Raw genomic sequence first — 26,939 nt, 5'->3', positions numbered from 1 at the left:
GCCACAATATTTTCCGAAATATTGGGCAATCAGAAAAAGCAAATTTAAGTTAAGAAAAAAATCATTTTGCTGTATTTGAGAGTCGGCAATGAAATATATGGTTTCATGCTGTGTCGACAATATCATCACATCGGTCGTACAAAGCGAAGCCAGCCACGCTTTCACATCCACTCTGGCTTTGCAGCTGATAGTGTTGCCCGCAGTGGGATGACGCTACCATGAAAAGTGGTGGCAGTGGGTAGCGAATGCTTCTGTCTACCTGTCGCTTCAACGCATCTTCGAAACTAGAGATTACGCAACCTTGAGTATTGAGTGCGTGCGAATACAGCGCACATGATGCCCCACCATTTCAACATGCCCACTCTTTGCACATGCGGCAGTTTACATCTAAAACAGGGCGCATGGACTGTGTATGCACTCGGCCCTTGATAGCCATAGCCAGGCACAGCCACGGCTGAGCTTGAAAAAGAAGACGACCCCCCCGCCCCCCCTTCCTTCCCTCCCTTGCACACGCATGCTTACGTCACTGCAAGCTCGCTGTGCTCCCTCCCCTTTCCTTTTGCTCGTGCAGGAAGACAGCGCTCATCAAACCACCATCCTCCTCAGCTCACCTTCACACGCTTTCACTCCCACCCAATGCTTTGGTGGTCACTCTTGGTCACGCGGCGCGCTATTTGAGAGGTTTATGTGCAAGCTGCCGCTTGTAATTGAACCATTTTACCATTTGAGTCTGCAGAAGTTTACATTTATTGTTTCGCTATTACTTCACGGTGGCAGTGAAATTTCGTTATTATTGGAGTCATGTATAAACACACTTTGTTATATAGATGTTCTAAATAAATGGTGCTCTGTGGACAAGTTAAAAAAAGTTAAATGCCTATTTATATAGAGAATTTCGTTATATTGAAGTTTGTTATATTGAGGTTTAATTGCATCTGGCATAAGGCTAGCAACTGTGTGCCACACGGGGTGATCTGGTTGTAGAGGCCAGTGTTGGTTGAAAAACACAACAAATGTCCACTTTGTTCGTTGCACGCAAAGTGTGTGGTCTTACTTTTATGTATACACTCTCTGTGAAGTGTATCACTGTGCTCACAGTGGAATGTATGTACCAGTCCTCACCAATATTACAGTTGTAGATGCTACTCGAGAATCTACTTGCCACGCCAGTGGCTTTAAACTGATGATGAAATTGCGTGATTACAAAATTACAACTTGAGAGTTACCAAGGAGCCTTATTTGAGGGTAGCGACAAGTGCTTCCAACAAGGATGAAGTGTAAGTTGGCTTCTGTTCGTGAACGAAGGGTCATACTTTTCTTACTATACACAAGGACTGTAATGTGAACATGTTTGCTTAGCTTGTCCAACCATTCTATATGACACTAAGCTAGTGTACTTGATTTATATTGCAACTTGATGCACTTTGCAACAGACAGTGATTGACAGGCTCTCGAGTTTTTTGTTTCTCATGCTTATTATTTTTGTTTATTGTCACGCTTGTTTGCTTATTCATTGTTTGTGGTGATACTTTGTGAGCTTTACAGGCTTGAGTGCCGCAGTTAATTTCTTCCCAATTACTGCTTCATGCAAAAGAGCTTTTAAAAAGTTGTCTTTCATGCTAGCAAGTGCAAGATATCTGCCTCATCTTTCAAGCTTGGCAAAAGCAAAAAGTTGTGTCTCTTGAGCTGCTTCAGTGATCAAATGAGCGTTTTTTGATGCAGGCACATATTAGGAGACGAAAAAATGGAGGCAATTGCTGTATTTACATCCAGTTTACTTTTTGCTTGTGCTTGTTTGTGCCTGTGTCTACGCACTACCATGAAGTATAATATCTAGCCGAGCAAGCATGTTCTCGCATAATAAACTGGCATCTTTCATTTCCAGAGGCCAGTTCAGTGCAAGTCCAAGTGCTGGGACAAACTGTCTCAGGTGGTCTCTATGGAAAGCTTTTCATAGGATGCAAAAAGAAAGTTATGTCTCTGGATGAGGAGCTTGTCAGTCTGAACTATGCCTTTTTGGATCCAGAAGCAGACGGTGACGGTATGTGAAGTGCTACAAAGCATTTTTGCCTTAGGCTAGCCTGCTTTGTTCCTACAGCTAAAGGAGCTATGCAGCACCCCTGCCTACCCTTAAATTTGTGTCATTTAAGTTCTTTGTGGCTTTTGGCACAAGGGGGGCATGAGAGGGCGTTGGGGAAGCGAGAGGTTAGGAAGCATACAGGGGTGTCGTTCGCGGCATGTCTTTTGTGGCATTAGAAGAGCCAGTCAGTGCGCGAGTAACACAAAAGACCCCCCCCAAAAAAAAAACACGAGTTGGAAGAGTGACTTGAGCAGCATAGCAGCAAAACGTCGAGTAATTTTGAAGTAGTTAAAATGGCGACAAGGAGTCTGGGTGCAATGTAACTTGAAGGCAGCGGCGTAGTCTTTCAAGGGCCATTAGCCCCAGTAGCTCAACGTAGGTGTCGTTACGGCGGCACACAGAAATGGCGATACCCTGTGTGGCTGAGACGCCGAAAAAGGTATACTGACCTCTGGGACTTCGAAATGTGTTCGTGAGGGTGTTTCAAAAACATAAAATAAAAAACAGACAAAAAAAAAGAAAAAAAGAGAAGGAAGAACTAGAACCGGAATAACAAATAGGAAGGTGACGTGCGCAGAAGCGGACGGGGGCATGTTTATATGGGCAAAGGGGGGACGTGCAGTTGATATAAATGTAAAAACATGAAAGCGTTTATTAAATTGAGTAGTAGGCAGGAAAAAATTTTCGAAATGGAGGAATAGGTGAGGTTAAGAATTAAGGTTAGCTGGTGGCATAATGTGTTTTGTGTCTTGGTTGATGATATGAGAATTTCGGATTTAAGTTACCACTTTTAAAGATTCTAAGTTGCCACGTGCCAAATTAATTCCTGTCGGGTGTAGGCAATTAAACTTGTGTATGAGGTATCATTCCGTGTATTTCCTTTCGCGAGGTGAACGGAAATTTGTTTGTAGTATATAGAGCCTTGCTTTCTTTTTTTTCAGTGTATGCTCAGTTATATTTTTTACTTCACTGACTAATTCTGGTGTATATTTTTTTGCATTTTTGTTCAAATAATCAAAGTTTATGTGCTGTTATATCCCCCATTATGTAATGCCTTCTGGCTCTTAAGGAGAAATAAATCAAATGGAATAGGGTTGGTGGTGATAGCTGTTAATACTCTTTTTGTTGTTCAGGTACATTTGTACCGAAGTGTAACCCACTCCTGCTTAAGGCCTGGAATTCAGGGTAGTAGTACTTAATAAATAAATAAATAAATAAATAAATAAATAAATACGATGTGCGATGACCCGGGAGGGAGATTTGCTGGGATCGGAATAGGAAACTGATAGTGTGTCGGCATTGTCATGTGAGATAGGCTGGCGAGTATTGTGGGGAAGCCGCTGTGGTGGCAACCACTTATCTCGATTACACACGCCTCATGCCTTTTCTTGTTTACATGAGATCTAGCAGCCAGAAAAAATATAATATGATCGCAGTTTGCCTATGTGCTGATTTCTGGTGCTGAAAGATCACGTTTTTCGGGAACATGTGAACCAATAAGAAAGAAGCATAACTGTATGGGGTAATTTCTTTTTATCTTGATCACGATCATGTTGACACCAGGAAATCATATGTAATGGGGTCGCACCAACAAGGTTCTGTTGTAATATACACCATGAAAATGTAATAGTATTGCACTGTTTTTCTCCTGCATTCATTTCTTTTTTCTTTCTTGTTTAAAGAAATTTTGTTGGAGGATGAAGAGTCCATGCTTGGAACCAGCAAAAGTGAACAGCATACGACAACGAATACTTCCGACAAAGACGACAAAGAAGAAACTACTTCCAAGAGTTCCACTGTCGAGCAAGCGCTTAACAAGAAGAACACCTTAGCAGTGACGCCAGAAGTACTTGATGTTAGGGCCTCCTCACTATGTACCGAAGACATTCCTGCAGAAACGCCTCTTGCCGAAGTGTCATTGACATCCATGTGCACCACTGCTGCCAGCTCTCCTTCAGAAGGACTGTCCTCATTGACCAGCATGTGTCAGGAGCCGAATGTCATTGATAGAACAGATGTTCAGGCTGAAAACCTAAATACTACAGTGCCCACAGAAAGTCATAACATTCAATCTCGCATCCCTACTCTGGCCAGGACTCCAACTGAAAGTGCTAAAGGTCTTGAAGTAGGTAAGACCGTGTGTTCTAGTAGCGAGGTGAAGCTGGCAAGTGGGATTGATTCCCATCCCAATAGGGAGGTGCATATTCCTGGTACTAAGGGTGAGGAACACATAACAACTGCTCCAAGCAAGATAATGCTATCAGAGTTTCGGTCACCCTGCTTCCAGGGCCTCGTATCTGGTCTTGGCAAAGCTGATGACTTCTTGATGCGCCGTTCTGCGGGGCGCGGTGTCATACTTTTGCAAGCTAAACAGCCAACTAGCCCGATACTGACCCAACCATGGTTGTCACAGCCAGTTCACATGCAGAGCAAAAAGCCAGTGCAAGATTGCCCACCTGGATTCGTATCAACGGGCATGGGTATGGGTCATAACCGCTCATCACGAGCATTGAGCAAGGCTGCCAAGTTGTGGGACTTGCTGCAGAAGAAAGACCGGGTACCAAGTGAGACACACTTGCCTATCTTCAAGAATACATTCAAGAAACCTCAAAGCAATGATAGACTAACAGGTCCTGTAAAGTCTGATGAAGTAACAGAAGAAACTGCATGCCATGGAGGAGGTGATGAGCTGGTGAGCAACTTTAGGATTTAAAAGTTGTGTACTAAGCATGAAATAATAATAATAATAATAATAATGATAATGATGATGACGACGACGATGATCAGAAGAAAAGCTTGTTCACTAATAGAAACTGCTTTTTTTATTTGCAGGTTCCAACTAATGCAAATTTGCCAACAACAGGATCAACCTCATGCATCAGTAACACCAAAAGTCAGGTGAATTAAGCAGTCATGTTGCACTCTTCAATCTCTGATGACAAATTTATTTTTCACACAAAATATTTGCGTATGCAAGACATCTAGTCCCACTAAAAGACAGCTGTTTATGGTTGTTTCTGCAGATAACGTGTGTGATATGAAAGGATTTTCACGTGTCTATGGTAGTTTCAAGACACCTTGGTAACCTACACATTGGGCCACTCAAACACTTGGCTACTTTTTGCAGTAATTTGCAAAGTGCACTTTTGAGAATTTTTATGCAAAATTCACACGCTTGTGTTCAAACAAGACTGGTTCACAGTAAGATGAAGGCTTGAAGGGGTCAATAGTGGCTGAACAAAGGATGTCTCTGGAGCTGATGTGTGATGGAGACAAATCCCCTTGTTGAAGCCTTGACTGCAGAGACGCCCCTTGTTCGAACACTGTTGATCACACACTAACATCGTGTCATAGAGATACTTTCAAGTCATCTTACAATACAAATTGTAGCACTGCATTGCATGCAATCACCATACAATATTACAAGTATTGTGTGTGAAAAAGTTTTCAAAGCTTTGTCCACTCCACATTGCCACATTCCATAGTGTATAACTACTACAAGTCGAATTGACACCACACTTTTGATTCAGTATAGCAAGACATGTTCCAAAAGTTTTGTCAGCATTGCTTAAACATTATTGATAATTATAAACACAGTTATATCAGGTGTTTCTTATGCGAAGAATTTTAGAAAAAAAAAATAAAAGATTGTCATATCTAGTTCCCTGCCATCTTTGCAGGTAGGCTACATGTCTAGGTGGACATTAGTAGCAAAAAGAAATTTTAGATATAATATTGATAATGAAGTAAAATGCATTAACTTTTTAGCATGTTCGTAATGTTGGTAACCAGTGGGTCACTGCAATTATTCTCACTGTGTGGCTCTGCATGGGTTTTCTGCAGTGTGCTAGCAACATCTTTGCTAGAAATCAACAGAGAGGAGAAATTCTTGTTGTTAATTCTGATCAGACATGTCGTGGTGCTATCTCCCTGCTCTTTGAGGAAGTTTCAAAAGAGCACAACTCCCTGGTGACTCACTGGTGGGTCACGACATACCAAAAGAATAGGAAAAGTGACTCACCTGTGGGTCATTCTGTGGAGGAATCGTGATATCAAAAAGTGCTGTCGCAGTGAATGTGTCAGTTGCTAACCTTAGAGCAATTGCAAGATTGATGCCAAAGAGCAGTGAAGTCGTGTCTGCTTAGCAGCAATCCTAATATCCCTGGCCCCCACAGTTGGGAATTGAACTTGTAATTAGCGGCACAATGCCATGGTTACTGAGCCACTGTGGTGGGTCCCCTTTCCCCTTCATTGCACTCACACTTCCTTATTGAGCTGTGCCCCCACTTGTGAAATGCACATGCGCATTCTCACCTGGACACTGAGAGGTTGGCATTTTCATGAAGCTTTGTCGTGTGGTGGTTGAGCTCTTGGACTTTTGAAATGTGAGATTAAGTAAAGAATCATTATAGTTAGAGTGTGGTACTGAATATTACGTGAAGCACTTTTTAATGTTGCCATTGCATCAAAAAGAAATTCTCACTATATATTTGTGCAAATACAGTATTTTGAGTACACGTGATTGCCATATTGGTATACTTGGAATATATTATTGTGAGTTAACATTTTGCATATTGGGCCCAACCTTAAGTTTCCTAGCATTTTGAGGGCTGTCAATCTTTGGTACATGTGATGCGAATGCCGATTGTTCGCAAGGGCAATGTTCGTCCTTTTGTGAATTATGAACCACTTGTGAAAAATGGGAAAAAGGGGCTGTATCGATATAAAATGCTAATTCATGTTGTGTTGCATGCATGCGTGTGAAAACTGATAGGATGTGTGGTCTCTTGTGCTTCAGCCTGAATCTGAAAAAACAAGTGACAGTACTGCTCATGAGTCGATAGACTACAGTGACTTCATGAGTCCATGCCACATAGTTGAGGAGATTGTGGATCCTGACCTTGAGGAAGCGAAGTGGAACCTCAAATTTGATACTGAAGTGCCAGATCTTGCAGCCATCAATGTGTGCCAGGCGCCGGAAGACTTCCGGTAAGTCTAATGCACCCTTGTGCAGCATATTATTTCAGATTTGTTTATTTGCATTGTGCCGCATTTGACTCATGGGTGGCTTGCTCAAGACAAAGGGATTTTTTCTTTACCATTTAGTTATCTAGTCTTTACTTGATGCCAGGCTTGTATTCTCGCTAAGTCACTTTAGGCTGTATGTTCCTTTCAGTGTACACTAATTGGCTAAGCAAAGAAAGTTTATGCGACAAAAGAAATTCATGTATGGGAATGTTGATCTTCTGTTAGCGTTACCTTCACATTGTGCCATTATCTTGTTCATTGACACAAATGGTTGCAGAAATGTGATATTGAGAAATTGCCATTACTATAGTGTGAGGCACCAAGCTGAATGTTTTGTCAGGTGAAAATATCACCGAAAGTGATGAGGGAGGGATACAGCCCATGAACTGTGCTTTATGACTTTATAAATACACAGGGTTGTCCATTTGCATTATGTACAGTGGTCTTGCTGCAGTCTTGATTCCTTACTTTTGTTTTTCCTTTCCACCATTGCAGAGTAGCAGGCCAGATCATGCTTGCTTACACCAGCCTCTCGACCTTTCCTGTCACTTCCTGCTCTTTCTCTTCTTTCTTGCATGAGCGACACAAGAGAGTGAAAGTTAATTTCATTTGTTTATGCGGCTATTATTTTTTGTCATTTGGTTGATGTACAACAGACGCCATGACTTCCAAAGCTTTGCTGAAGTTCCACTGGATCTGGATCCCTACACACTGTTCGGGGATTCGGCATACTTCAGTGCTGATTTTGTAAGTTCATACACTGGTATAGCAAAAACATGCTAAAATAAACTTTTGCTCCTTATCTTGTCAAAGCTGTAAAAGGGGCTAGATCTTCTGCCAGCCAACATTTTCTTGTGCTTTGTGTTAACATACTGTTATGTGATCAATATGACTCTTATGTAAGTCAGTATGGCTGTACAGCATGACTGTACTTTGTGTAATCTGCAGCCTTATCTTTCTTCATACTTTATGAGTTAGAATAAGCCTAGGATGGAGGAAAAATGTGCCCCATCTACTTCATTGAACTTTAAAAAAAACCTATTTCCTTTGTGTTAATTACACATGAATGCCAGTAGAGAATGCCTGCTGGCTCTTGCTCGTAACTTTTTTTTTTTTTTGAGGGGGAGAGAGAGAGAGAGGTTTATGCTGTCTTTTCAGTGTCGCCAGATTTCATGATGCATTATGGACACTTTATATAAGTGAGAAAGTGCTTCTGCGCTCGCTCATAACTAAATCTAACAGTGCATGCAAAGTTAGAGTTTTACTTCAAGACCCTTTTTCTTTTTTACGTAGGTGTGTTCTGACTTTTCATGCATAATGTTGATATTACAAGCAGTTCTGAAAGTTGCCCTGTATTTTTTTTTTTTTCTTGTCTTCTACAGGATTCTTGCAAGCTACCGGCCCAGCTGGCATGCTCCAGAGTTCGGGCCATTTGCCATGGCATCTGGGCGCGTAAGCCCATAACTAATTTGGACCAAACACCCTTTGATGCTACCCTGAAGGAAGTACGAAAATTTCAACTCAACTTCCAGAAAGGCTGTGGCGTCGATATTGTAAATGTAGTAATGTTTGTAATGTGTATCCTTCTCTCTTTTTTTACTTTGATAGCTAGAATGCAATAGCTGCACTACTGAACTTCAGAATTACAAAGTTGTAAGCTATCATTTGAAGCCAATGATGCTATGAAATTTCATCTGGTCAAAGATTATCATTAGGTGTGTGCGAATATTCAAAACTTTCGAATACTGAATCGAATAGTGTCTTATTTGATTCGGTCTTCAAATTGAATAGTCACTATTGTATATGTGGATATATGCCCCATTATGTGAAAACCTGTCGGTGACGGTGTGAATGAAAGATGGTACCAAAAATGGCCCACGGCACAAAGAGTAAAAGCACGTAAAAAAAATGCTCGGATTGACGTCAAGTTTTTTTAGGGAGGTTCCTGTAAACAAAGTAAATGGCTTTGAAAAGGAAATTTTGTCAATCTCGATCTGGGTGGGAAACAAACCCAGGCCTCTGGGGTGCAAGATGAGCACGCTTCCCCGATGCCACGGCGGCTCCACGGTTCTGGCTGGCTAAAGGTGCACCTAATGCGTGGATCGTTGCACACGTCACGTCACAGCCATCTGGCTGACTAAAGGTGTGGTGTAGTGCATGTATCATTGGGCACGTGACTGTGTATCCAATGGGGAGGAGGTGGCGCCACGTCACGTCATGAGCGCTTTCATGGTGTTCCAAGGCCTACAAATGGTATAATGCTTTCGCATTCCCACATGTAAGCATTCTTAAGTGTCCATGCCAAATTTATGAATACCTTTCAAATATTTCAAAACATCAACTGCACCCAATTAAACATAAAATTAGATAAAAAGGAAGGTAAATTTTCATCCCCGTGGCCATAGTATAGACATAAAACATCAGAACTTGTGTAGTGGAGTTGGATACATCGCTTAGGTAGCCATACCTTACAGGCTATACAGTGATCATTCGCACACTCTGTATATGTAAAGAAACTGCGTGTCTGCTTCTAATGCTTCATTTGTGCTTTTGATAAACCGCTTCATAACGTACTGTGAAATGACAAAAAATTGCTAACTTTAAGAATATGAGGATGTGTACATCTATATTATATTAATTGTGATAACGGCTGTTCATTATTCGAAAACTATTCGACAATCACTTAGATTCGCTTCTGCAACTACAGTTGAGCCTTGATATAATGAACTTCAATATAATGAAATTCTCGATATAATGAAGTATTTAGCTTTTCATAACCTCTTGTCCATAGAACACCATGCATTTAGAACACTATGCATTTAAAAACTCAATATAACAAAAGTATATTTGTATGTGACTTCGATATAACGAAACTTTGCTTCCGCAGTAAAGGAATGCCGAGACATTAAATGGAAACTTCCACAGACACAGATGGTCAAATGACTGAATTACAAACGGCTGCATGCAAACGCACCTTACAAATTGCTCAGGCAGCACGACAAGAGCGACCAAGGAAGTGAAGCCGCATTATGTTCCATATAGAGTCCAAGTGCGATAAGATCCTATGATGCCCCGCACACTTTGTGCTTTAGGTGCGAGTGAAAGTGTGCAAAGTTGAGAAAGAAAGATGGCAGCTTTACGAGTGCCACCTCCTCGCACGAGCAAAGGGAAAGAGGGAGGGGAGCGAGCTTGCGGTAACGCGATCAAGTGTACGCGAGGGGTGGGGGGCTAAGTTGGTGTGCGTCATGGTTTATGGCATGCGTCTTGGCCGTGGCTGTGCATGGCTGTAAGCATGGCTGAGCGCATATGCAGTGGCACACCCTGCTTTAGAGGTAATCTGCCGCATGTGCAAAGAATGGGCATGCCGAGACGGTGTAGCATCATGTAAGCTATCTTTCTATGCGTTTAGCATGGAAGGTTGCATACGTAATGCCGAGTTTTGTTGACCCGTTGAAGCGAGAGGCAGACGAAGCATTCGCTCCCCGCTGCCAGTGCTTTTCATGATAGCGTCATCACAGTGCGGGCAACACTATTAGCAGGAGCACAGTGCATGCGAAAGCGTGGCTGGCTTTGCTTAATTCGTACCGCTGATGCGAAGATATCATAAATGTGGCATGAATTGTCAACGCTGGCCCACAAATTCATCAAAATTAATTGTTTTCTCATTCAAATTTGCTTTTTTCTATCGCTGGATAATTTGGAAAATTCTGCGGCCCCTTTCCATGTAAGTGGGAAAATTGAGTGGCAACTGTGCTTACTTGCATAAAAGGTCAAATTTTAATACAACAAAATTTTGATACAACGAAGCAAGTTGCCAATTTTGCCTACTTCATTATACTGAGGTTTAACTGTATTTGCATACCCCTAATGATTATAGTAAAGGAGAACACTAAACTAATATCTCACATGAAAGCTGCTGTTTTATCTTTATAGGAGTCTTGTTCACAATGAAAAAAATTCACGGATGATTATGATACTTCCTAATGTGAAATTTGAGCACAGCCCTGTACGTGTTTTCATTCCGCTATTTATATTGGCTGGCGCAGACAATCTGTCTTGTGCGGCACATAATGACATTGCAAAGGAGCGAAGTGTGGCTCAACTACCTCGCTAATCGCGAGAGGCAGAGCGTGGGTGACACATGGGTGCAATACAGCAGCCGCCGCAGACGTGCCTCCACTCATGCAGTGCTTTATTTCCATATGTAGTATCGGTGGCGGCATCAGTGAGCAGATGATGTGCGCTACTCCTGCACCATCTTGTAGCCATTGTTGCTGCAGAGTCCATCTTGTGTGGCACTACACTTTTCCGTTTTCACCATGCTCTCCTCCTCCACTTTCCTCCTCATGGCTCCACTGCACCCTCCTCCTCCACTTTCTTCCTTGCACTCTCTTCTCTCTCGCCGTCTTTCATTCCCCGCTCCACTCTACGTTCGCTCTTTCATCCTTCGCTGTGCTTGTTTGCTTAGTTATGCCAAGGAACGCTGATGCACCCTGCAGGAATGGGCACTTAAGATCTGCGCTCTAAACAGTGGTGATAAAGCAGCTGGCTGTGTATGTCTTATCACCACATGTCAAACACTATGGGTAGCTGGAAGGGTACCACCAAAACTTCTGTTTAGCATATACGGAGCAGCCTGAATAATCAGAGACTTGATGAGGGGGTCACAATATCAGTTTCCCTTCTGTTGTGATGACCCACCATGGTTGCTTAGTGAGTTTGGTGTTGTGCTGCTAAGCACGAGGTCATGGGATCAAATCCCTGCTGCAGTGGCCGCATTTCAATGGGGGTAAAATGTAAAAACGCCTGTGTGTTGGGCATTGGGTGCAGATTAAAGAACCCTAGGTGGTTGAAATTAATCCTGAGTCCCCCACTATGGCATGCCTCATAATCATATAGTTTTAGCATGACAATACCACAGAATATAACTTCTTTGTTTTTGTTTTCTTTTTCTACTGTGATGACCTAGCTATTGAACAAGTTCATAATGTGGTCAGAGGACACAGTTGCATTAATAGCGTGAATTTTGTTTTTGACATTATTAAAATTTTTCTTTGACATGAGGCTGTGTGTACAGTATGTACAGTATATAGTCATGAAAAAACAAAGCAAAATAGACTTGTGGTGCAAGTTTTTGACTTGAAAAGATAGGTTTTGTCTAGCTCCTGGAACACCTTTACTTTTATTTAGTTGCATTAGTTGCAGCTCATTTGTATAGTCATAAGCAGAAGATAGTTCTTCGATAGTTCTTCTTCAAACTCTTCGGTTTGAACCTACTCTGTGCTGTGTGTATGTCTGTATAGTGTGTAAATTTGAATTTGCACTTCCATTGAAGGGATGCTTTTGCTCGTCTTTACCTTTTAGTGAGTGTGCACTAATGACAACTACTGTTTTACTTTGAATGGTTACCGTAAACTACAGAGCAAGTGCGCGTGATCAAATTTGTGAAAATTCTTGGCTTTTGAGTAACTTTTTATGTAGTTTTATTTCATTGCACATGCTGCCTAGACAAGTCTTTTAAATGTCACAGAATGACACAGCTAGCACACCTGTCCTATTTGAATGTCTATGGTAAATAATGAAACATCATACTTACGTGTGGCACTACATGACTGATACGTGCTTTCCTATGTGTGTGTGGTGATTTAACATTTTGTTCTGACTCAGAAGACTGATACAGGGCTTTTACCATGTAAGGGGACACTAAATGGGTTATATGCCACACTTAGGTGTTTTCCAGTACATAGCTTTGACGTGCTTTCAAGACATCTTCAGATTTTGCATATAAAAACCTTGTTACAATAAATTCACATCTGACACAGAAGTGTTTTCAGTATATTCAATATTTGTTTAAGCATGTGTTCATTATGTTCTAATGCTTTCTAGTAAAATTTTTAGATTTACTTCATTATATTCGATAATTATTTATATCCGTGTTGTTATACTGAGGTTCGACGGTATGTGCCCATCCCATCAATTTTCTTTCCATTTTTATTACAGCTGTTTTCGAACAAGTGCACATCCCTCCCTCTCTCACAGTTATCCATTAGTTGGCTATTAGACTGTTTCTGCAATGTTAGCAGATCCTTATATCAGATCTTTATACTTTTTGTGTGTTGGAGGGATCCCCCCTCTACTTTTCTTTTTTTTTTGCAGAGAAGGTTTTGGTGGTGCCCCCAGTTTTTTGCAGCTCAACTGATTTGTTTTCTCTCTAGCGCTTGCGTTCCCTGGGGTTCCGCAGCCCATCATGCATACAGTCAGTAGTCTGGCCTGCAGTTCTGACCGGCAGAAATGTAGTGGCAGTAGCCCCACCACACACAGGCAAGACGCTTGCCTACCTGATACCACTCGTGTCAAGATTGGCCACCGAGACCGACTACGATGAACTGCGCATAGGCTGTGGAGTGAGTAAAGTAGCTCTCAAAACGTGCGACTATAAATGCCAACTGCTGGCCTTGTGTTAAGAAATTTAGTGATATATGCATTACTTTCATCAGCTACACATCACAGACAATGAATGTCTGCCAGTGCAATTTTAACTCCTTTCACATAGCTGCTGACGTATAATAGCCTCATGTAAAATATATGGTACAACGCATTCAGGGGCAAGGGCAATATCACACTCCTTTTTTTTACCTTCAATGAAGCCTCACACTCTTCTATGCTCTTCGGCGCAGCAAGGTGTGAAGGGCAATGGGGAGAAATTTGAAGCAAGATTGATGCTGATTGCAATATAGAGAACTGTTTACCTAAAATGCATCAGTGGTGACAGTGAAGCATGTGAATAGACAGTTTTAGACAAGTGCCGCTTTCGGTCTGCTCTGCTCAAAGTTCACATCCTCAGAACCTGCACAGAACTGCATTAATTTCACATGTGACATGAGCGCATCGTAGCACATCCAACAGAAATATAAGCAACATGCTGTCAGCTTGGCTGCAAAATGACAAATAGACGTACATTCATGCTCTGCTCAGTCTCCTCTGCAGTGGAGCGAGTGCAGCATTCTACCTTCTAGGTGGTGCCAAAAAACGTGCACTCCCCACGTGGGAACAAAGGTCAGCATGCCAGGATTCCAAGTTCTCCCTTCTTTTACGAAGAAATGACGATAATTCAGGCACACTAGGTGTTCAGAACTTATCTTCGTGCAGGCTCAACCCGGCAGAGCATGCTCTGCTCAGCCACGGCCTTAAGTACAACATCGGCACACAACCAAATGTCGGCCTGCTGACTTGCGCCGTGGAACAAGCAGTACAAGTTGTTGAGCCCAGTCTAAGGGAAGAAGCTCGCTCGCGTGCAATTGGGATCATCTCGAAAGTTGCGAGGACAAATCCTACGATGTTGCCGGCAGCAAAAAGAAGCGCATTGAAACGGTTAAAAGAAAACGAGGACATAGTCATCCTCCCCGCGGACAAGGGAAATTCCACTTGGACTACGTCAACAAGATAAATGGGCTGCTCCAGGACATGTCGACCTATGCTAAACTCGCTAGGGATCCAATGAAGAGGTGGAATCTGAGCTCCAGAAGCTGCTTACTGAAGTTTTCAAGTTTGTCCCCTCACCCCCCCCCCCCCCCCCCCCAAAAGAAAGAATCTCTACTACAGGTTGCTCTGCCACAACGGATTGGCTCCTGCGCTCTACGGATTGCCGAAAATTCACAAGCTGGATGTCCTGGTACGAATAATTATGGACTACACACGCCGCTCACCGCTGTACGAACTGACCTGCTACCTGCACCGTATTCTTAGGCCGCTTGCAGGACTCACGGCCACTTTCGTCAAAGACTCCGCTCATTTCGTTGAGCAAATAAGAAGCGCCTCCATTGACGATGATGAAGTCATGATCTCCTTTTAAATAAAATCAATGTTTACATGCGTGCCTATTGACTGTGTGGTCAAATGCTGCAGGAAACTTCTCGAGGCTGACTCTTCTTTGTCCGAACGCACGCCGTTCGAATCTAATGACATTTGCTGCCTTCTGAAATTTTGCCTAGAGAATACATACTTCGTCTTTAAGGGCCCCCTGAAACGGTTCGGACAAATTTTGTAGACGCGTAGGGTACAGCTTAAGTAGAACATTCGCACCACAATTTAAGTGATGCGTTATGTATTAATGGAGCTACAAGCGATTACAAGTTACCCTCCTCCCTAGCCATGCTTTTCCTCCTCAATTCGTTTGCTGAGCGAGCGGGGCTAAGCTCCGCCTTCACTGGTTCTGCGTCACGATGTGACGTCACATCGTCCACTTCCGTTTTTTTTTTTTGAGTCCGCCCCCACCCGCGCAAGACGTCTCCGCTAGCCGCTTGGCCGTCGACCCCAAGCGCGAGCTATCGAGGCAGTGTGCATTGCGAGCAATCTGTCGTAGCGCCGAACGTGTCTGGTATTCCGGTAACCACAGGCAAGCTGATCATTTCGGCAAATGACTGGAGGCATAAACTCCAGCTGATGAAGGAACTTTAGCGTAGACGTACGTGTGCGGCCTGATCGGTCTGCACAGTCCAGACACTTGTTGGCGCAGCGCTTAATCAGCCAAACAAAGCGCTAATATTACTCTAACCAAGTGTAAAACATTTTAAACATTTATAGTGTTGATGATTACACTCCTGCGAAAAATACACACCAGCAGCAAAGAAGAATACACTTCATTGCTGCTACTGTGTATGGTTGAGCTCTGTGCCACCAGGTGGCTGCACCATACAGACCATTCACATTTGCCCTTCTGCTCATATCATGGCACATTCCGTTACGGCACAGTCAAGCGGCCAGACCCTGTCCCCTTGCGCTTGTGTTTGCCCTAATACCGGACTTGCGAAACGCTATTGCGTTAGTAATCTCCCGGTGTAAAGTGACGGCCACAAACGCGCAAATCCTGGTGCCGATCGGATAGCGGCAGTCCGATGCGCAGCAGCCAGTTCGCTCGTACGCTGCCTTGCAGAGGGACACGATGTCACAGCTTTACATATTGCCAGTCGCTACGTTTGCAGTCAACAAGGCAACAAAGTCGAATCATAGGGCTCGCGAAAAGACTGAGACCGACTCTGACTGCAGAGCTCTCATCAAAATGGAGTACGTTGTACACAAGCAGACGACCATTGCTGTTTGCCGGAAGTGCTTAAGTGTACTGAAAAATTGTTCTTGTGCATTCTCTTTATGTTACTTTCTTTTTATAAAAACAAATTAACTAACATTCCAACTATTATGAAGATCATTTGTTTACCATAAAGTTGGAAAAATTATCGATCACGCGCCCTGGTCAGCCAATCGGATAGCTCGCCCCACTGGCGTCATATGAGTGATTTCGGTCATATGGGTAGGGGCGGCTTAAAATTCCGCCGAGCAGTGTGCTGCGATCGGCAGCGATGTGCATTTTTAAAACCTTATAATATATTACATGCTTTACGCGAAGCACTTAGATGTGTCAATTAATGATCAGAAGGACCTACTGTAACAACTCAGTACGTTTGTAGAAAATCGTCAAAAGCGTTTCAGGGTACCTTTAACAAGGAGTATTACAAGCAAGCATTCGGCACAGCGATGGGAGCCTATGCCCGTCGTTTGCACCAACATTGCTCTAGAGGATCTAGAAAGTGCTGCCTTATCCTCATTCGAGACGCAACCAAAGCTATTTCTAAGATACATGGATGACTGCTTCTGCATTATCCCTCGCCGGCACGCAACACATTTCCTCGAGCACCTAAATTCCTTCAAGCCGAGTATACAGTTCACGGCTGAAGAGGAAAGCAATGGGCGAATTTCCTTTCTGGATATCCTTGTAGAGAGGACTTCAAGTGGCTTGAGGACCAGTGTGTACAGAAAGCCAACGCTCACGGGAAAGTACCTGAGCTTTGACTCGGCGCACCCAATTAGGCAAAAGTGATCCGTCGCAGCAGCACTCTTTTCTCAGGCATTTCGCGTCTGCTCCAGCTCCACGAAACATAGGCAAGAGCTACAGGTTGTGAAAAGGGACCTGTTGAACAATGGTTACTCTGTACAACTGCTCAGAATGCAGGAGCGCAAAATCAGCGAAGCCACGCCGTGAAACGGTCAAAGAAACAGTGAAGCACGTGGCAGTACCCTACACAGTGGGAACAAGTGAAGCCCTTGCACAAATTTTTAAGGGCTACAGTGTTAAAATCGCCCACATGCCTTCCACAAAACTTGGCCAACAGCTGGTTCGCGCAAAAGACCCTTTGCAACACACGGACTACCCGAGAGTGATTTGCAAGATACCACGCAAGGAGTGTGACATGTCGTACATCGGCGAGAGCGAAAATTTTAAATGGCATTTGAAACAACACATGAATGATGTCGCCAAGGGCCACACAGCTGTGAAGGCCCTGGCGGAACATTACCAACTAACCAGACACATCATTGACTGGGACTCAGCAGCCATCATCGCAAAAGAGAAACACTTCTCTGCCCGTTTGCTTTTAGAATCATTTTACATCCAATCAATTAGACACACGATAAACAGGATGCGGGGTATTCTTCTCGAGATATACACCCGAATGCTGCGCCACCTCACCCATAAATAGCCGTGCGCCCATGCTTACATCTTCATTGTGATCAAGGGACCCGTACGGGGCCCGAAACGTCTGTTCTTTATTTTTATTTTATACTTGGCGAGTGCAAGTTTTTTGGCACCAATATGTTTCCTCGCCAGACGAGTTTTCATAGAACACTTCACTATTCTACCTTCTACTGCAGGTGTGAGCAATTTGCACACGTTTGGGATTCCTGTCGAGTAGCTGTATGCAAATAGTTAGAATACAGTCGAAACCACTTATAACAATTTCAGTTAACAATGTAGTGGATACAACAATGAGCAGCTGTGGCACCATGATCATTTGTGTATGTTTATGGTAAAGTAAACCACTGACTACAATGTTCTCATGCTGCATTTTCGGTAATAAAAATTATATCTGGCTACTGGGTGTCTGTGCCCAAAGAGAAAAAATAGCTAAATCCTTGAAAAGAAACAAATGCACGCCACTGTGTTCACCTGTGTGCCGCACTTGCTTGTGTTTTGCACACACCGTGCAGCACGCCTTTACCGCATAGCCAGTGTCGCGCGCCTCTCTCACATGAAGTGTTTCTTCAGATGGAATTAAGCCAGAATGTGACAAGAAGCATGTAAGGTTCATTTATTGTGCTGCCGATGTTTATTTGATTCCCTTGACACGTGGATAATGCTACATAAGTCAAATCGGCAATTGTGCCGTGAAAAATTAAGAGAGCATGAACAATATATATCCAGCAGAACCTATCTCCAACTTACCATATTGCAAGTAATGCATGTGCAAACCTCTCCTCAATGATGTAAAAATATTGAAAAATAACTGTGATATGACTGCATGTTAATTATCCGCAGCTTTTTTTCGCAATCGTCCGCGGATTTCTAGATTAACAAAAGAAAAAAAAGAAAAGCAACAAATAGTTGACTAACGAAATAAGATGTGTGCTCACATGCATGAAGTGCTGTACTGCAAGAAAGTGTGTTAGCTAGTGTAGGTGTTGTTTTCTGTAATGTATCCTTATGGTGCAATGTCTCTGTTTATGTCTGCCATTGCCACTTTCACTCTTGCTAGGGGCGCACTGATATTTGCAGTAGTGCTCGCTGCTTAATAGATGTTGCAGGTTCTGAAATAGCAGGCTTTTTTTCGCAGCCCCTGATGCTGATCTTGACGTCTACATGGCAAGGAGCCCACCGCATTTACGAACAGGTTAACTTGCTGGTTGAAGAGGACAAAAGTCCTAAGTGCTGCGTCCTCTATGCTGGAGGGTCAGAAGCTGGAAAAGAGGTGAGCACTCCTCACTTCCTTTGCGGAGTGTGCGATATGTTGTAAAATTCATATATAGCGAAGGTCTTCTTATAAATAACTGCTTTGTTGATCAAAACAGTTTTCTTTTCTATAGGAGCTTGCTTGCAACCTTCAAGCTTATTTTTCTTTTTCTGCTCTCTCCAGATACCAATCATCAACGGCTGTGACATACTTGTTGCTACTCCCCACAGCTTTTTACGTTTTCTGAACAACTACAACAGACTGATCGTCAACCTATACCGGTGCTGTCACTTGGTCCTGGATGATGGCGAACGGCTACTGGAGAAGTACACTGTGGAGGTATGACTGCTTGATTGGTGTGAACTCCAGAAGTGAAAAACCACAAAAACAACTGCATGTTGTTTATTTCACAAAAATATTAACTTTTGTACTGGAAGTATGGAGAGCTGGACGAATTAACTTAATTTCTTGGATGTTGGCACCACAGAAAGAACACTAAATGTAAAAGAAGACATGGTGAACACAGGCGCCTGGAACATGATGCTTATGTTTATCATGTCTTCGTTTCTGTCTTGGGCTTTTTCTGTGGTGCCATTGCGCAAGAAATGATTGATTGGTACTGAAAAAAGGCTAAAGATGTTTATGTGAAGTCTAGAGTCTGATGAAATCTTGTCTAGTCAGGAAAAATCACGCTGAAAAACCTTAACAGATGCTGACCAAAGTGTAACATTATTTCAAAATTTTGACGCTATGGCCTTTACACGAGAGCCTTATTTACCAAGAGGCGGGATAAGCAAGAAAGCAGCGAGGTTATATGCAGCTGATTACATGATGTAGGGTGCATGCATAGATCGGGTAAGTATTTGTGTTTTGAGTCAAAATTAATGCAGTTGTCTAAATAAGTAGTAACACAAGATAAAGGCGCTGATTTACATTTACTTCACTTGTAATTACAGTGCAGTCCATTTATAACCTGGGGTATATGAATACCAAACAGTAGATTTTTACTCGAATGTTGAATCAAAGAAAAAAATAATGCTGATTATCGAATCAAGTATTGAATATCAGACAATTTTTCATAAAATTGAATGCTTACAAATTTTGGGCAAGAAAATATAGTTTTGTAGATGCTCGGAAGCCTCCTAGCATTGCATAACAAGTATATTGCAAACTATCAGTAACTTAGGTACATAGAAATTAAGATATACAGCATGGTCTACTCGTATCAGAGGGAACACCAAATTAGTATGCCAACACTGATTGCAGCTCAGTTTTAGTATATGTATGAAGGCCTGAAAAATATTTTTTTTATCAATAGGATTTCTGTTGAATAGAATCAAATGTTTGGCTTTCCCTGTGAAACTAATGAATTAGTGACGTTCTGTTGTACTAAAGACCACTGAGGTTCTAAGTTTAATAATGGGCCTGTGTATTGTGGCACTCTTTTATTTATTGCACAGAAAGTATTTATTTCTTTTTTTAAATACAGAAGGGCTAAACCAACTTTAGAGCAGTTAGGTTATTGTAAGGCCAATCTGCGTGACAGACGAAAAGACTGCGCATCACGTGACTTGATCGCCACGCTGCGCATAGCTGGCGCTGCTGGTAAATATCAGGTGCCATCCGTGATGTTTCATTGTCAGGTTCAGCGTAATTTGCCACCTGTCAAAAAATCTGAAGTCTGGAAGGTCACGGCAAATTCATGCAACGCTCGCTACACCTCATTCTCCTCATTACACCTCCTACACCTCCAACTCTCCTCATTGATCCACCGTCTCTTGCTTTCGTTTGCAAGGTGGCTTGTTGTCTTTCCGAGTGCTGCACGGCTGCTGTGAATAGATCCGTGTTGATTCGGCACCAAACTGTAACTTTAGTCGCCCACACCTGATGAAGCAGCGGTGATTAGGCCTTCAAGGCCAACTACAACGAAATTTCACTTGGGCTAAATTGACTATATATGCCTAGCGTATAGCCTCAAAGTTATGTTGGCAAAGTCCCAGGGCTGGTAGTTGCCCAATTTTGTTATTAGCAGCTATTAAATAGTGCCTATGCAGATGACGCATGCACCTGGCGGCAAAGTGGTAGCGATGCGGATATGTTGAATATTGAAGAACGGTACGCAACTGTTGATCTCTTAAGCCTGTTTCACATGCTGCGACTGCAACGACGAAAATCGGTGCTGTCGCACGCGTCGCAATGCGATTTTTAGAGGGCTCATTTCACATGATTGCGATTTCAACAATGCGACTGGTGCGACGCCCAGGGTTGCTTACTGCCAGGTTTCGTGGCACACGCTGCATAATTACTTTATTGTAGTGAATAAAATGTTTACACTCTAATATTATTGACTTATCTTGATTAGAAGCAAATAATATGTACGTTTACTAATTTAAAACCGTTAGTTAAGATTTGTCTTGGGAGTGCGCGACGGCGGTTTCTGTAGTTCAGTGCGACATCACGCACGTAAACAGCTGTTTGCAGGTGGTTCAGCGATTCTTTATTCTATGGTTCAGCGCTGTGTGTTGTCTTATCTACCTTCTATGACCGTTTCGTTTTGCCTGCGCTACAACAATCTACAAGATGGCCGGCCTATCGACAAGTTCATATAGCTGCCCTCACCGTATATGCAGTATTCGGAATTCGGCTTCCACGAAGTTGTGTCAGCCCAACAAGATCCTCGCGCTACCCGTGCTAGGCGTCAGCTTCTGGAGAAATGATGCGTGTGTATTGCCCGTCATTGCGCATATGTGGTGCCTGCTCCTAGCCATATTCTTACGCCAAACGCATCAAGAAGCACCAACCCGAACGCCCGCGTGTGCCCCTGAACGAAGCCTCAAACGATCTGTGTGATTACGACGTGGAATGAAAATTGTGTTGTGAAATTCAACCTTAGCGCTAGCCTGGTTCGTCCATCGCCGTGCTTGCGCTGCGAATATGGGAGCCCTCTATATATGGGAGCCCTCTATAAATATTTCTAAAGGCGCAAAAGCCAACGCATCAAATGTTTCGAGCAGTTACCGTCACTTTTGTAGAAACCTGTACGTTGTAACATAGCATTCTAAAAGACACGCTTCTCGTCCACTTGTCCCGTGTCTCGCGCTGGTAGTATACTCGGAACTTCTAACAAGAAGACCATATCAGTACGCGTTATTCATAATGCAGGATCATAGGCCCACGACAGGCGCACTTGCCGTAGAATTTTTCAGCTTTCTGCTCAGCCTCGCACGCCTCTCACGGTTAGCCTGTTCTGTGGAAATAAATATTATTATTATATTATTAATGTTATTAGATATTATAGTTTCTTCACTGTAATTTATAGCAATCTTCCAGATTTCTTAAGCTAGAAAGAGCGTAGGTAAGGGCGTGTTAGCTAGTCATGCATTTAACCTGTATCAGATCAACATTGTTACGACATGCTTATGGGAGTCATTTCAAACTACATTGCTCAGCCAGAGGAAGTACAAATGCAAGCCTCAATGTTTGTTCCAATTTGGTATTCCTAAACAGATTATATTGGCAGAATTTTGTGTCTGCTTGCATTTCCTGCAATTCAATGTTCAGAGCTGGAAAAACTGATTCCTTTTCTTGCTGTCGAAAGGCTGCTTCAATGTCGATAGCAAGCTATAATTATTCATTTCGAAAGTGTTAAGCAATGACTATATGTCTAAGCTTATCAATGCGTTCTTATTCCACGAACACAATCAAGTTTTCTCTCTCCGTCTCATTGACAGCCATGGAATGAAACCGTTCACTTTCATAAGTACCAGGATGCAAACATTCTGGAGTTTGTCCTGAGCATTTGTCTGCATCCTATAGTGTGCATGTTTGTATCAAGTTCTGGTGTTACAATCTATAGTAATTAACTATAGTGCAACAGAAATACGATGGACAGGAACGAAGTGAACACACAGAGCGCTTCGTTCTTGTCTGTTGTCAATCTGTTGCACTTTAGTTAATAATGAATACACAGAAACTCATCTAGTTTTCAGTTATTATGTCGGGCTTATAAGCCCGCTTGTGTCCTGGAATATCTGCACGGCTATGTATCCTGTAATTTAATTTCTGGCCATGTGCTTGCAAGTCACATGTCAATCTCCTGATTTTCCTGACAATCTTGTGTGATGTGCAGGCCCAAATAGTTTCTGGTGAATCCATGCAGGGTGTTGTGCAAGGTGTAATCTGCACTACAAGTGCTGCTTTGATATCTTTCAGTTCAGCTTTTCTAGGTGTAGGATGACCTGGAATGGTACTCACTTATATGGGGTTTAGCTTTATGTAGTGTCATACTACTGTTACACTGCTATTGCCATGCCATATGTGCCTTATGTTTGCTTGCAGCTTCATGATTAGCAACCTCCTCTGTGTGTTTGGCAGTTGCATATAGTCTCCTGGCCTAATTGTTTGCCCCCATATTCCACGGTATGGGCCTGTTGTGTTTCAAGTTCAGGCACTCCCAAGGTTGTGTTTCTGAAGGGAGGGGTAGTCGTCTTTGCATCTCATATGCTAGCTGGCATAGTATCTTGGGACGAGGTTCTGAGCTCTTGAGACAAAGAATTTGTGCTGCAGGCTGCAACTCTACTGTCTAGGTGCTTGTTCGTTAGCTCTTTTTCATAGAGGTCTTCAAGCATGGTAAAGTTGGAAAGACCTGTTATTACTACCCGATGCCTGTATTCGATGAGTTGTCTTTTTTGTGTGCTGCTGGTAATTCATACCGTACCATACCTTGGACACAAGCACAGCATCTGCGATTTTCTATAGTATCCACTTGTCCACCCCCATTATTTCGAGATTATTCTTTTCACCAGGTGTGGAAGTTGCGTCCAGGCATTGCATAATTGTTTCATCCACGTGCTGGCTCTGCCGTCATGGGCTTACACTAGCTGAGGATTTGTGGATGTTGACTTGTGGGCATATTTGTCCAGCTATGTGGATCACAATGTGCAATCTGGGGTAGTTCTTGATTCCAGTTTTTCTTTTTTTTCCGACGTTGATATGAGCTGACTTATCAGAAAGCGAGAGGCCAGACTGGCCAAGAAAGTTTGCAGTGTTGTCGAGGGCTTGTTGCATCATTCTTGATTTCTGTATAAGATAGCTTTCCCATAGACTGTAATACACCATAGGCTGTAGTGTTTCTTGTAGTATGCCCGTGTTGTTGGTGTGTGTGGGCCAAATGTACCTCCAACTCTCACCTGGAATTTTCTGCCTTTCAGAAAGTTACCGTTTAAGTGCTCTACCAGAAATGTTTTTGCTCATCATTCCTCTTATTAGAGCAGCATGAGGTACTGCTGTTAAAAGCCTCTTCACTCTCAATTCTTTCATAAGCGGTATTACACAATGGCCTGCAATAAAGTTTCTGCTGCTTATGGCCCACTCATATCTGCCAGAAGGGACAACTCTTGAAAAAGGTTTTCTTTGTGCTATGTGTGCGACATATATGTAGTATGAGCATTCATGCCTTGACATTATACATCTGTAGAACCAGCTTCCTGACAGAGTACTTGCTATACCTGATCATGCTTATTTGTGCAGTGCTGTTGAACAATACATATTGATGCAATGAATATTTACACACTTGAATTATCACGAAACATGGTTGTTTTACAATTCTGCCCTTTGCTTTCTATTGGTGTTAGATTTTGCATAAGCATGCCCCCTATGCAATAGTATTTTGAAGTGTAAGGGTTCAATAAAAGGTGATGAACTAAGTCTAAGTGCAAGAGCTTTTTTTATCACCTATGACTCCCATCGAAATGCGACTTCCATGGCTGGCAAAACAACCCCTCGCCTTGTGTTAGCAGCAGAATGCTATAGCCACAGTGGCAGGTGAACAAATTGAAGAACAATATTTCTGTCGATAATTTTTTTTCTTGCCTGTATGTAAGTAAAGTTTGCAATAAGTTTGTCATTGCAAAAAAGCCCAGTTTGTGTTCTTTTATTGAATAAACCACATATTGTGCATAATTGAAATGCAGAAATTTGTTCTAAAATCCTCGGGTTATATATGTTCTTGCAAGTAGCATGGTATTTAATTACTTATAAAGATAGTAATCGCAGCCGATATCATTATATGGTTTTACACACTAATATATGTGATCACAAACTTATTAGAAACTTACTAGAAACATGTAAGGCATGAATGTTTCTGCACACTTAATCAGCCGTGAACGTGCAAGAACTGCTTGTACTGGCTGACTTCACTGCACAGTTTTGATTTACTTTTCTTCAGCGTGTCGTTTTATACTGTTTTATCCCCACAAGAACAGGCCGTTTGCCTACTTTTCGCATTGTTGCACGAGTTCTATATGATTGTGCAGGAGGGTACGTTGTCGCTGTGCCACTATAGCAAGCAATTTACTTAATCTACTAGCTGTACAGTTAATTACCTTGCAGAGCAAGTGTTCACACAGATGCAGTAAGGATACAAAGTCCGCAACATAGTCAATGTTTATTGGTTTCTGTGCAAGAAAAAAAAAATTATCCAGAGAAGAGGTGCAACTTAACGTGCATGTCATGCTTTATTCAAGCCACGGATTTAATGCTAACGTAGCAAATTCATTACGATAGCCTACACTTTCGCTCTGTCAAATTTAATAAGAGGCAAGATAAGCTTTCAAGATGCATCGGGAAATTCATGCTTGAAAACCGACAAGAAAATGCAACTGAACGGTACCGCGTTCAGCGCAACGTTGAAACTTCGGGTACTTTGCTGTCTTGTCATTTGCCCTTGCCAAGGTTGAAATAATTCAAGCTGCTCCGTAAGCGCGATTTCTGCATGCTACTCAGCAAAAGAAAATTGTGACGACCTCGTCGTCTGCTGGGGATCGAACACCTCCTAGCACTGACAACTCGCAAGGCGTACGAAGCAAACGTGAAAATGCACTGCATTTGCTGTGTAGTGTGTCAACAAACGCATAGAAATCGGAGAATGCAATCTGCGGTACAAGTTTTTTATTCTTTCTTCGCGTACGTACCGAATTCGACGATCCACGTCTCCGCGCATTGCACTTGTCGTGCGAGACGCCATTTTCCAAAATAAACCGGCGAAATAGCTCCGTTGACAGCTCTCCGCGCAATTTCGACGGAAAATCGCAGCGATCGGTGCGACTGTGCGACCAACCGGTTGGTCGCAGCCGAAAATCGGGGGGTCGGCACTGCGACTGCGATTTTCATCGCAAACGACGGAAATCGCACTTCCGGTGCGACGAAAATCGCATCATGTGAAACAGGCTTTAGTTGTGTTTAGGCAGCCAGATGCATTGCATACTCATGATTTGTGAGTTGACGGGCATCTCTCTTGGCGTGCATTCTCCCTGTTGCGCTTGTTATTTGGGCTGTTGCAAGAGTACCGATGCATTGCTTGGCCGTTAGGTGCTCGAATACATACTCGAACACAACAGTATATCCTGATTTCTGTGTGCCTATGTTGCAGATAGCTTGCTACATTCTTGTTATGCAGTGCTAGGAGATTCCTGAGCATGCGCAGCACCTTATTTTCTAGCAAAACATTTGTAAGGATTAACTTTTGTTTAAAATTTTCTAATATTTGATTAGAAATCTATTCAGTATTCTCACACCCCTACTAATTGGAAAAAGTCACTTATGCTGTTCATTGCCATCATGTTGCGAGAGGAAAAGCCTCTGTCATCCAAGGAGAAGCTAGACATTCTGCGAAAGATGAGCAAAGATCCGAAGAGGAAAAAGACTGACTTCGCCAATTAGTTAAGCTTGGCACCATCGACCCTGTGCACGATCGTCAGTCAACATGACCAATAATGAAAAATGTTCATTGCTTTAATGTCAATGCTAAGGAGGCAAGAACTGCACATCATGTGCAGCTTGAGATAAGTCTAACATGGTTTAAGGAGGCCTTGGGGGCTGGAGTGAATGTTGACTGCAAGATGCTGCGCAAGAAGGTCGAAGACATCATGCTCTCGCTTGGTGTGAACTTCCAAGCTTCTAGGAGTTCGGTCCATTGGTTGAAGGCAAGCTTTACAAGACCGTTTGTGGTGCAGGAAAAAAAAGGAGTGCAAATCCAATGCACTGTGGGAACC

At 42.7% G+C, this 26,939-nt stretch overlaps 1 protein-coding gene across 3 annotated transcripts in view; it reads left to right on the top strand.

Annotated features, from left to right (window-relative positions):
• LOC142571930 (uncharacterized) overlaps positions 1 to 26,939 on the top strand; it is a 107,939-nt gene that overhangs the window by 16,792 nt on the left and 64,208 nt on the right. For all 3 annotated transcript variants that reach the window (XM_075680657.1, XM_075680658.1, XM_075680656.1), the window contains 9 exons: positions 1,886 to 2,041; positions 3,763 to 4,772; positions 4,913 to 4,978; positions 6,879 to 7,069; positions 7,765 to 7,855; positions 8,491 to 8,613; positions 13,324 to 13,512; positions 18,772 to 18,906; positions 19,072 to 19,227. In XM_075680657.1, coding sequence (XP_075536772.1) covers positions 1,886 to 2,041; positions 3,763 to 4,772; positions 4,913 to 4,978; positions 6,879 to 7,069; positions 7,765 to 7,855; positions 8,491 to 8,613; positions 13,324 to 13,512; positions 18,772 to 18,906; positions 19,072 to 19,227 — 2,117 coding nt within the window. The remainder of the gene's footprint in view (positions 1 to 1,885; positions 2,042 to 3,762; positions 4,773 to 4,912; positions 4,979 to 6,878; positions 7,070 to 7,764; positions 7,856 to 8,490; positions 8,614 to 13,323; positions 13,513 to 18,771; positions 18,907 to 19,071; positions 19,228 to 26,939) is intronic.

The sequence above is a fragment of the Dermacentor variabilis genome, chromosome 2 (assembly GCF_050947875.1).
Source record: "Dermacentor variabilis isolate Ectoservices chromosome 2, ASM5094787v1, whole genome shotgun sequence".
In the NCBI taxonomy this organism is placed as follows: Eukaryota; Metazoa; Arthropoda; class Arachnida; order Ixodida; family Ixodidae; genus Dermacentor; species Dermacentor variabilis.
This window is presented reverse-complemented; position numbering and strand designations above follow the sequence as displayed.